This window comes from Nanorana parkeri, unplaced genomic scaffold (genome assembly GCF_000935625.1).
Source record: "Nanorana parkeri isolate BGI_ZX_2015 unplaced genomic scaffold, ASM93562v1 scaffold2375, whole genome shotgun sequence".
In the NCBI taxonomy this organism is placed as follows: Eukaryota; Metazoa; Chordata; class Amphibia; order Anura; family Dicroglossidae; genus Nanorana; species Nanorana parkeri.
This window is the reverse complement of record NW_017308643.1, coordinates 140,159-151,914: the sequence shown is the minus strand read 5'-3', so window position 1 is coordinate 151,914 and position 11,756 is coordinate 140,159. Positions and strand designations below refer to the sequence as shown.

Sequence of the window (11,756 nt, the reverse complement as noted above, 5' to 3'; positions counted from 1 at the left end):
TTTTTGCAAAGCACCAGAACACAAGCTCTTGGTTTATTAAAATATACTTTTATGTATCACAAAGTGCACATTGAAGAAAAGCTGTATGGATAAGGCTGTGTTGGATTCTCACAGGTAGGTTGGGGTAATCTTCATCTAGAGTCTGCAAGAAAAAATAAAATTGATAAATAATGTATACCTGATATCGCTTGGTGAAATTCTTGGAGGATATGGCCCTAGTGGGTGGCGGAAGAAGGAAGATCCTGTACAAAATCTGTAGCAAGGTCATGCTTATAAATGCCCACTGTATCTTTTTTGTTGCCAATTTAGGACTCGTGCACAAAGCCAAAACAAAAGTGTTTATCTGTACAGTTTTTTTTTTTTTTTTACAGATCTAAAACACAACCATATTGTTTTCTATGATGTGTAAAGATCAGTAAACCTGTGCTCTGCTCAGATCCAAAAATTTAAATCGAAAAACTTGCATAGGAGTTCAGGAATTTATAAGTGTATGCATATAAACACATGGACATATATTGAATGCTTTTTCATTCATCTTTCATGATTTTTTTTACTCAGTGTCTTTAGATCAGCAAAATCCTGCATAGATAACCAGTAATTCCAGTATGGCCGTGTGTGTGCATGAGCCCTTACACTAGAAAAACACCCGTTTTTTCTTGATATGGTTAGAAGGGATGCATTAAGGGCTCAGTCACACTAGATGCAGTGCGTTCCGGCCCGATTTTGGCCAGAACGCACTGCCTCGCATTGCGGCCGGCTCACTTTAGTGGGGTAGGAGGGGGCGTAGCGGGCCATTCAAGTGAATGGCGCCGTAGCCACGCCCTCTGGCCGCAATGCGATCCTCTGCATGGGATCGCAAGGCACATTGTGCCTGCGCACCGATCCTGTGCGGTGCGATCAAAATGCTATAAGCACTATTTTGATCGCACAGGACCGGACCGCAGGCACAATGTGGGAAATTCATGGTTTGATTCCGGTCGAGCTCTCAGCCATACCCAGAGTGGGGGACTCGATTGCAGAAAACCTCAGCAGGATTTGACTCTTGCTCCACTCCACCCCATCCCAGCCAAAATACATCCTGTTTTAGGCGGAGTTCCTCTTCAACATGCTACCGAAGCAGGGCACAGCATTAATATCTCACCCCATCCTTTTTTTTTATTGCTCTTTCTTCTCTATGTAACAAAATAATCTTGAAAAACATTGAAGGCAATTTATCAAAACGGGAGCCAAAATCTGCAGTAGCTGCCCATGGCAACCAATCAACTTCTCTTTCATTGTCAAATCTAAACTGAAAAGAGAAGCTGATTGGTTGCTATGTATAGCTGCTCCAGATTTTGTCTGCTCCAGTTTTGATAAATTCCCCCATTAGGGTTTCTAAACATTAAGATAAGTAAATATGCTGCAAGAGTACACAATTATGGGGTTAAATGTATGTAGATATATTGCACTAAATGGTTCTATAAGGGGGTACATGGGTTATATTTTTATACATCTACTAACCTTCCTCAAATATATCCAAGAGAGGGCCACTGGGAGCAACTGAGAGGGCCCAGGAGGATCCTGAAATTGCATCCAGCACAGAGTTCACTTCAGAGTACAGGTACTCCACAGTTTTCTCTACTCGCTGTAAAAAAGAAAATATACAGTATGGGTGTGGTGGAATAGCTGTATACAGTACTCCTCTGTAGGAAACATTTACACTTGCAACAATATGACACTTGACAATTACTACAGACCTTTAGACTCTTTTTGGCCTACATGATTAAGATCTGTAAGTGACTTATAATGTATAGTAGAGAATGATTAAGAGTGAAATGTTTCTGATGAAAATTGGATTATACTTTTTGATAATTAATCCAGCATGTTGGTAAACATCTGTTCCATATATAAGCTGATGAAGCCGATCTCTGCTTCATCAGCTTCTCTGAAGCTCCCTAGGTGACATTAGGGGTCTTGGAGACCCCTGATGTCTCCATAAAGAGGACCTGTCATGTAAATTGGCTATCCCATAGGGGGCTTCTTAGCCCCCCATGTAATAGCAATAAAGTTTTATGTAAAAAAAAAGAAAAAAGTAATACAAAAATGAAAGATTGATAAAAAAAAAATAAAGAAGCATAACATTTATTTTTTTATCGACGCGCTGTAAAACGCCCTACAAGTGAAATCCCATTATTTCCTATGGGCATGGTTCTCACTTGGGCGTATTTCAGCGTGTCGGAACGTGCTGAAAAACGCCCTATGCACAAAGAAGTACAGGAGCTTCTTTGGGGCGTATTTCCGCACGTATCCATTAGGATACAACCGTATAGCCCTCGTAAACGCGCGTTTGACGCGCTGCAAATCGCGGTTAAAACATGCACCGCAAAACGTTCGTCATACACGCATATTTCGAACGCCTAGGTGGGAACCCAGCCTAAAGGAGAACTATGAGGTGAGTGCTTTTCACTCACCTCATAGTTCTAGCCGACCTGTGAGACTGTCACAGGTCGGCTCAGTAGATCGGGAGGTGAGCGAACACAGCTTGCGGTATACTGAGCTTAGGGTGACGGGAGGACGCTTATTTGTGTCCTGCCGTTACCCTTAGGAGAACTATGGGGAAAAGCACTAACCCCATAGTTCTCCTTTAATCACTGATAACACTAAACTGATGAACCTATGGGCGTTTTTTGCGATTTTTGCGGGCGCACGCAATTTTAAGGCTTGACATGTTTGGAGTCTATTTACCCGACGTGACCCTGACTTTTATGTTTTACTAAAAATATGGGTAAGAATAAATGTTTTATAACATAACGTAGGGATTATATACCTCCAAAAGAAAGCTCTATCTGTCCCCAAACTTTTTAAACATAAATTGCAGGCTATAGTCCGGCCATGCTGAGTGGGGAAATTTTTGACTGACACTATCAAATTTTTCAAGCCCTGTCATTATATATATATATATTCAGGGCTCAACATTTCCGCTCGCATTTGGCGAGTGGAAATGCAGTCAGGCTTGCGGTCACGCACCGCAAACCTGACTTGTGGGAGCAGCTAGCTGCTCCTGGCTGGGCTGTCTGTTCCTTTCAGCCGCAGCTCTTCATTGAGCTCCGGCCAAAAAATAATGGATTAGTAAGGTCTGCAGATCACCAGGGTTATATGTGGGGTGGCAGGGAACAGGGGGGGAGAGTGTATTATTTTATATGTGGAGGCAGGGAGCTTTATGGTGATATTGTTAAAGTTGTTGTTAATATTTATTTTTGTAACTTTATTCTGCATAAACATGTAACGGTGTCATTTATAAGATTATTTAAGAGGGTGTGTTTAGGGGCGGAGTTAAGTGGGGCAACTGGTGGCGAGTAACTCTTAAGGCCTGGCTACAAGTAGCTCAGCACTTGAAACTTTGACCCCTGGTATATATTGTAATGTAAATGGGTAAGCCGTATTAGTCCAGTAGACAAGATGTAAAAAAAAAAAAAACAATTTTTTTTACACACATTAAGACATACAGTATATAGAGGTTTGACTTGCATTGTAAAAGATTTAGGCCTTATTCACACCTCTAGTTTAGGGATTCCAGTGTCAGGAACTTGTAATTTTCTGCACCAGGAATCCCTAATCTTCCATTGATAAGTGGCAGCTGTCACCTGTTCAACTCAATGATCGTGTGATAGCTGCTGCATCTGAAAGCGACAGAACACCGGAACACTGCCTGTAAATGTATGTCATATGATTACAGGTGGTTAGGAATCAATCACCATCATTGAACAAATCGATCGTGATATGGATAGTGATTGATTCCTAACTGCATGTAATAGTATCACATACGATTACATGTGAGTGCCGGGGTTCAAATACGGCAGCTGTCACCCGATTATTAACTTGAACAGATGACAGGTTCTGCTTGTAAACTGCAGATTAGGGAATCCTGCTGCAGGTAATTGTAATTTCCTCATGCAGGAATACTATATTGCACCTAGTTGGTGATTGTCAGATACTTGCAATGCCTCATGGGACTTGTAGGTCCACAACAGCTGGAGTGCTGAGGTTGCCTATCTCTGGGTTAGACCAACACACAGTTGCATCCTAAAAGTATTGCTCATAATAGAGAGTAGGGAAATCAGTCAGCTGTTCTTTTATAATAATGTTGATCATTTAGTTTGTGGAAGTTATTACTATCACGGCGCTATTTTTGGATTGTTGGATGTGTGAATTATACAGATTTAACCAGAGCAAGGCAGTCCTAATTGAATAAAATGTATTGGACAGCGTGTTGTGATGGGATTTGGTTAACCCCATTAGCTATCTAGCTTATCTTCTAGCAAATTCTTTCCTATTGTCTGTTATGTTCAGCAAAATAGGTTATTATAACGTGTACTGGTGGCAAGTAGCTTTTAAGGCTTGGCTAGTAGCTCAGGACCTGAAATTTTGAGCCCTGTGCTACAGGACTGTTCAATAAGAAACACATTGGGACATAAATGGCTGGAACAAACATAGCCATGCCCTTTTTATAATTTATGTTTCTGTACAAAACATTACTGGGAAACTAAAACACAGGGCAGTATTTGCTCCAGAGGTATGCAATCTGTGATGCAGGCCATAGGTAGTACTTTATTTCAAGCAGTGGCAAAGGTTTTTTATAGAGACAGTGGACTGCTGGGAATATGTCAATTTCAATATTTCCTATATTTATTGAAGACCATTATTTTTAGAGGACACTAGATGGCGCTGTGAATCTGCAGATGGATATGGTGACATTGGCTGTGCAGGTAATAATTTATCCTGCTTACATCAAAACAAATCGCATGGGTGGTATTTAGCTGTATGGAGTTCTTCAGTCGCCCCATGTGCAAAATATATCAAACTAAGGACATATATGCCTCATATAGATAGGAGAAAGTATAACCAGACAATGTATGGTGAGGTGGCCTAAGAGGAACCCAAAAGGCCCCCACTGAACCAGCAGAAGGTACCTACATGTCTTGCTTCCACCACAAATCTCAAAAAGAAGGGATTTAGTTTTAATGTTTGGATAATGGCCAAAGCCATGCAAATCATTCCTTAATAAATCTAGGGAAACTCTATATCCAGAACTGCTGGTATGTAGCATAGATAACGCCTATCATTATAGAGTATTTTATTCCATACTATATACAGCTGCTTTAGGATTGTTGGTCGTCATGTTGGCTGTTGGAAGGTCAGGAATAAACCTCTTGTTTTTGGGATTTGTTATGGAAGTGAGACATTGTAGAGAACTTACCAGTCTAATGAAATTATATCGCCATAATAAAGCTTATATGAGATTGTATTTTACCAGTTGGGTTTAGATTGGCTTTGAGGACAAATGTGTCTCTTTTATTAATTCTGTGATGCACAGTAGAGACTTCTAAAACAAATCCCTGGTGATTATACCATAAAGATCCTTGCTCAGGCACTTCCTGTTATAGGTTGACAACTACCTCCCAGTTCTGCTCCTGCATGGTCATACTGTCACATGCACTTCAGTACAGATGACACACATTGTGTGTGCATAGCCCACCCTAAGGAGGCAGTCCAGAGCAATGATGTGCTGCTGATACTGAAGTGAGTGCATGTAGTGGCTAAGAGAGGCTGGATAAGATTAGCAGCACTAAGAACAAAAAAGTTGAGAGCAGTTTTTTTTATGGAACAAAAACAGTTGTTTATGGTGCACAGTGCTTTACATGTGTGTGGGAGCATAATAAAAAAAATGCAGTACATCTCTGCAATACTGCTCCTAATTTACTGTTGTGGGCTGACATTACACACGATTTGGTGGACTGAAATTGCAAGAAATGGCGTTGGCCATGTCCAGTTGTCTCTTGAAAAACTACTGAATCCCTCCCCTTCTCCACAATCTGCTTATCATAGATCACAGGTCATATACTCTATAAGAGGGCTATTAGACTCCTCGAGATAACAGGAAGAGTGCAAAGGACAGCTCTGACTTTTTGATATATAAACAGGTATTTTGCCCTTATGGAACAGATATATATAACAAACTAAATGTCATCCGGTTAAGGTTTAATTCTACTTTGAAAGGCCTGCTACTGTGAAATCCTGAGAGATATATACAGTATCTGACAGAAGTGAGTACACCCCTCACATTTTTGTAAATATTTTATTATATCATTTCATGTGACAACACTGAAGTCCATCACCTTAACCCTCAGATTCTTTAGCAAGGCAGTGGTCGTCTTGGAGGTGTGTTTTGGGGTCGTTATCATGTTGGAATAATGCCTTGCGGCCCAGTCTCCGAAGGGAGGGGATCATGCTCTGCTTCAGTATGTCACAGTACATGTTGGCATTCATGGTTCCCTCAATGAACTGTAGCTCCCCAGTGCCGGCAGCCCAAGACCATGACACTCCCACCACCATGGTTGACTGTAGGCAAGACACACTTGTCTTTGTACTCCTCACCTGGTTGCCGCCACACACGCTTGACACCATCTGAACCAAATAAGTTTATCTTGGTCTCATCAGACCACAGGACATGGTTCCAGTAATCCATGTCCTTTGTCTGCTTGTCTTCAGCAAACTGTTTGCGGGCTTTCTTGTGCATCATCTTTAGAAGAGGCTTCCTTCTGGGATGACAGCCATGCAGACCAATTTGATGCAGTGTGTGGCGTATGGTCTGAGCACTGACAGGCTGACCCCCTACCCCTTCAACCTCTGCAGCAATGCTGGCAGCACTCACACGTCTATTTCCCAAAGACAACCTCTGGATATGATGCTGAGCATGTGCACTCAACTTCTTTAGTCGGCCATGGCGAGGCCTGTTCTGAATGGCACCTGTCCTGATAAAACGCTGTATGGTGTTAGCCACCGTGCTGCAGCTCAGTTTCAGGGTCTTGGCAATCTTCTTATAGCCTAGGCCAGGGGGGTCAAAATTTCAAGTCCTGAGCTACTAGCCAGGCTAAAAGAGTTACTCGCCACCAGTTGCCCACCTAACCCCTACCCTGCTGCGGCCTTAACCTTGCCCTTAAACACACCCTCTTAAATAAACTTATAAATGACACTGTTAGATGTTTTATGCAAAATAAAGTTACAAAAATAAATATTAACAACAACTTTAACATTATTACCATAAAGCTCCCTGCCCCCACAAAAAATGTCAGGCAGATCCCTGGTGATCTAGTATGATTAGTAAGGTCTGCTGCAGACCTTACTAATCACTTCGTTTTCGACATGAAGCTCAGTGAAGAGCTGCGGCTGAAAGAACGGAGAGTCCAGCGGGAGCAGCTGCTCCCACAAGTCACGTACGCGGTCTGTGACCGCAAGCCTGACTGAATTTCAACTCGCCTGCACTGCATTTCCACTCGACAAATGTGAGCAGGCGAGTGTAAATTTTGAGTCCTGGCCTAGACCATCTTTATGTAGAGCAACAATTCTTTTTTTCAGATCCTCAGAGAGTTCTTTGCCATGAGGTGCCATGTTGAACTTCCAGTGACCAGTATGAGAGAGTAAGAGCGATAACACCAAATTTAACACACCTGCTCCCCATCCACACCTGAGACCTTGTAACACTAACGAGTCACATGACACCGGGGAGGGAAAATGGCTAATTGGGCCCATCTATCTATCTTATCTATCTATCTCTATATCAAGGATATTAGGGATGCACCGATAACGTTTTTTCGGTATTGAGTGCCGATACAGAGTACCAATACCGGTGCCTTGTGCCCTGATTATCAGGAAGTCAGGCGGCGGATCATTACCGGTCGCCTGGCTTCCTGATTGCCTGGGAAGCCGGTGTTCTAGCAAAAGAACACCGGCTCCACTTGCCAAGGCTGCCTGGCTTCCTGAGCAATCAGGAAGTCGGGCTGCGAGTCATGAGGTGCCGTACGGCTTCCTGATTGGTAAGGAAGCCAGGCTGCCTAGCGACAAGTGAAGCCGGCTTCCTAGCCAATAAGGAAGCGGGAGGGCACGTCATGACCCGCTTCCCGGCTTCCACATTGGCTAGGAAGCTGGCTTCACTTGTTGCAAGGCAGTGTGGCTTCCTTACCAATCAGGAAGCCAGGCGGCGAGTCATGATGTACCGCCCGGCTTCCTGATTGATTAGGAAGCCAGGCTCCCTACCAACAAGTGAAGCTGGCTTCCTAGCCAATCAGGAAGCCGGGCAGTACGACAAGACCTGCCTCCCAACTTCAATCAATAGTCATGGAGTGTACTGAGGTCTCTGTGTAATAAGGGGAGCAAGGGTCCAGTTTTGATGCATATTTACATACAATTATATTGATTTAAAGTCCCCCTGGAGGTAAGAAAAAATAACTGCAATAATCACCTTTGATCTGGATCTGTCCACCACATTACCTATTGCCTTTCACAAGTCTACGAATGACACCCATCTCACTCAACCCTAAAGACTGAGACAATGCAACAGCCATGACTCAGCCTGGGAGGGTATGACCATGGCACCCTGTGCTTTGTGTATTGATGCAGAGAGCAGCGCTGATACCTTTTTTGATAAGTATGAAATTTACAACAACAGAAAGCATACCAGTGCTGGGGGTGGGGGATGAAGGGGGGCCTTTAAGACTGAACCTGAAGTTGGGCTTTAACTACACAGGAAAACAAAGCACTTTTATCTGCATTAGGATGATGTGGTTATATTATAACCACAACATAGGCTTTTATTTATTAACAAATACAGTTATATTTCAGTGCTTTTAAAACTTCAGTTTATACTTGTAATATTTGGGATTGTGGCAGAAATTATTTTGGCAGAACCAGGTAAAATATTTTGAGTAGCTGGCAAGACTTCTGGAATGTGCACAATATTATTGGAAATTTCACTAATACAGCCAAGTCACTGTGCAGAATTTAGTATGTGATTGGAGCCTTAGCTTATATGTGTAATTTCTTTCCATTGTGGTATACTGTAAGGGAATAGTTAGGAAAGGAGTTATCTTACATTGCATGCTATTCAAAATGAATGTCACTTAGATGCCTCCCTGGACAAACCTCCCTGCATGCATTCAGGAGATTTAAAAAAAAAATAAATCAGAATTTTGAGGATTTTAAACTGAGCCTCATGTTGAGCCCTCACTGGGGTGTAGAGCAAATATTATGAGCAGATATCCACACTTCACTTAAAGGTTCTTCCTATGTCATGATAAAGGTGGTGTACATAGGGCGGGGCTGCCCATGCTATGGTTTAACTGATGTTTCAGTGAAGTCTCAAAGACACACAAGGGCTACAAACACTGGTATGGGCCCCACCAGACCCACCTGGGCTGAAACACTGGTATGGGCCCCACCAGACCCACCTGGGCTGAAACACTGGTATGGGCCCCACCAGACTCACGTGGGCTGAACCACTGGTATGGACTCCCAACAGAAAAGATCCACCTGGGCTGAAACACTGGTATGGACCCCACCAGACTCACGTGGGCTGAAATACTGGTATGGGCCTCACCAGATCCACCTTGGCTGAAACACTGGTATGGACTCCAACAGATCACCCTAGGCACTCAGCTAGATTGCAAGAAGGTAATCCAGCCCTCTTGCCTTCAAAAGATGCTTCACTTTTCAGGACAGGCCACAGAGTATTCCCATTATAAGTTACACATTTTACAAATAATTTTAAATCCTATTTTCATCAATGTTAGGACAGATTGAAATTTAGTACATCAATGTTAGGACTGAATGCAATTTTGCTAAAACATTTGTCCCCCTTCACAGATAAAGAACGTTTTATATAGTGAACCTGTCAACCATCAGTCCTCGTATCTAAGAGAAGTGGAAATGGCACCCTTGACTAAAGAGGCACGATTATTGCTTAGGAAGAAGGCAGTAACAAGTTGAAACCATGATCAACATGAAGTGCAGAGAAGAACATTATGATAAATACATTATTTATCAGAACTTTCACTTTAAGTTACAAAATAATTGTAAAGAATAAAAATTGGTAACCAAATTATTCTTGGGGTACAAGCAGTAGCTGTACATTGGGTAGTATACAGGAGGTTTTACCGGTTCCATTTATGAGTACAATTGTGAACATCACTACACCAGAATGGCATTTGAGATAACCAAGTTTTCAAAACAAGATTCTCAGATATTAGTATCAATTTCTAAACATCGTCAATATAAAGCTAAGACCAAGACCACAGGGACATGCAGGAGGAAAGTAAAACTAACCTTACAAAGTGATTTTTTACTAAAAGAGTTGCTGATGTTTGGAGCAGACTTCCAGCAGAGGTAGTGAGACAGTCAACAGTAAGTGACTTTAAACATGATTTGGATGAACCTAGGTCTCTACTCTAAAAATGTTTTTTAAAAATGCAAAAGCAAAAAAGAGAGACAAACTTGATGAATCACGTGGTTTATTTCTGCCATCACTCTTATGTTTCACAGTTGCAGCTATGGGCCTTTTTCTACATGTGGCGAGTCCAAACTTTTCTCATCTTCATACTTGCGTTTACTCAGTAATACACCACAATTCTCAAGGTTCTCGTCAACATTAGTTTCAATGGTAACACATGTAAAATTAGTTAAAAGCACAAGTCACATCTACAGTGTACAGCAACCACAACACATAAAAAGGCTTAGGCGTGAATAGACTATGGATATTAAAGTATTTACATATTCTTAGCAAGCAATAAAGAGCTTTGAAATAAGTCATCCCTGACCTCTCTAGCTGCTTGTACTGTAAAGATATTTATTCTCAAAATTGTCAATGATGAACAAAGACTGTCAAATCAGGTTTCAGCCATCTTAGAAACACGTTTTGTGTGTTTACATTAGAAGGCTGACTGCCAAGATTTTGGTGCAACAGTAAGTAATATGAAAAGATTTCAGTGCCTCTGAACTTTGAAGTTGGATTTCTCTGCAACGCCTATAGCTACAAAGGTGAATGAGGACTCTTTCAGTGCCCTTTCTGCTTTTTCAGAATATACATATACTTTGGTTTGCATAGTCTGGGCGCAGGTTCACTTAAAGGCGAAAAAAATGCAAAGCTGAGCAACAAAACATTGTATTCATGTGTTTTTTTTTGTTTGTTTATTTATTACAGGTATTTTTGTTTTTTTAGTTATAGAACATAATTACAATAGGACATGAAAAGGTAAGTGACCCAGCATAGAAAAACACATTGCGGATAAAAGATGGTCATCATCAGGGCCAGTGCTAGGATTTTTGCCTACACAGGTAAAGTTGCATTTTTGCGCCCCCACCCCAACCCCCTGTAGCGCTGGGCCTGCTCCCTATCAGCATGGTTTTTTTTCTTCACTTACCTTCGGTGCGGGAGAGCAGCGGCGAGTCAGCGCTGGTCCGGTGGGAGGAGCTCTGGGTGGGGTCCTAATTTAGCTGGCCGGCGACTGCCAGAGGTGCCGCGCGTGTCGGGATCCTCTGGCAGTCGCTGGGCAGCTAAATTAGGACCCCACCTGGAGCTCCTCCCACCGGACCAGCGCTGACTCACAGCTGCTCTCCCGCACCAAAGGTAAGTGGAAAAAAAAAACATAGCGCAAGCATCGGGGCATTTTGACCAGTACAAGTACTTGTCAAAATGCCATGTTTTTTCCGCCCTCATCCTGCAGCGCCCTCAGGCGGCCGCTTGCCTTGCTTTGCGGTAGCGCTGGGCCTGGTCATCATACACATCTAGAGCAATAAAATAAATGTATCATGGTGGGCTTGAAGAGAAAGTAATTAGTGTATTGTAAGGATAAAAGGGCAGGTAGGAAGGCAAGGGATTTGTGACTGGAAAAACCATACGAATTGTTAGGATGGGCTCGCTCATCTAGTGTGGTAATTACTACAGT

At 42.4% G+C, this 11,756-nt stretch overlaps 1 protein-coding gene across 1 annotated transcript in view; it reads right to left on the bottom strand.

The window, feature by feature from the left end:
- The window catches only part of LOC108801541 (placenta-specific protein 9-like), a 35,389-nt gene continuing 23,633 nt past the window's right edge, over positions 1-11,756 (bottom strand). The window contains exons 3-4 of the mRNA XM_018573429.1: positions 1,501-1,624; positions 1-142 (exon numbers count right to left, since the gene is read on the bottom strand). Coding sequence (XP_018428931.1) covers positions 132-142; positions 1,501-1,624 — 135 coding nt within the window. The 3' untranslated portion in view covers positions 1-131. The remainder of the gene's footprint in view (positions 143-1,500; positions 1,625-11,756) is intronic.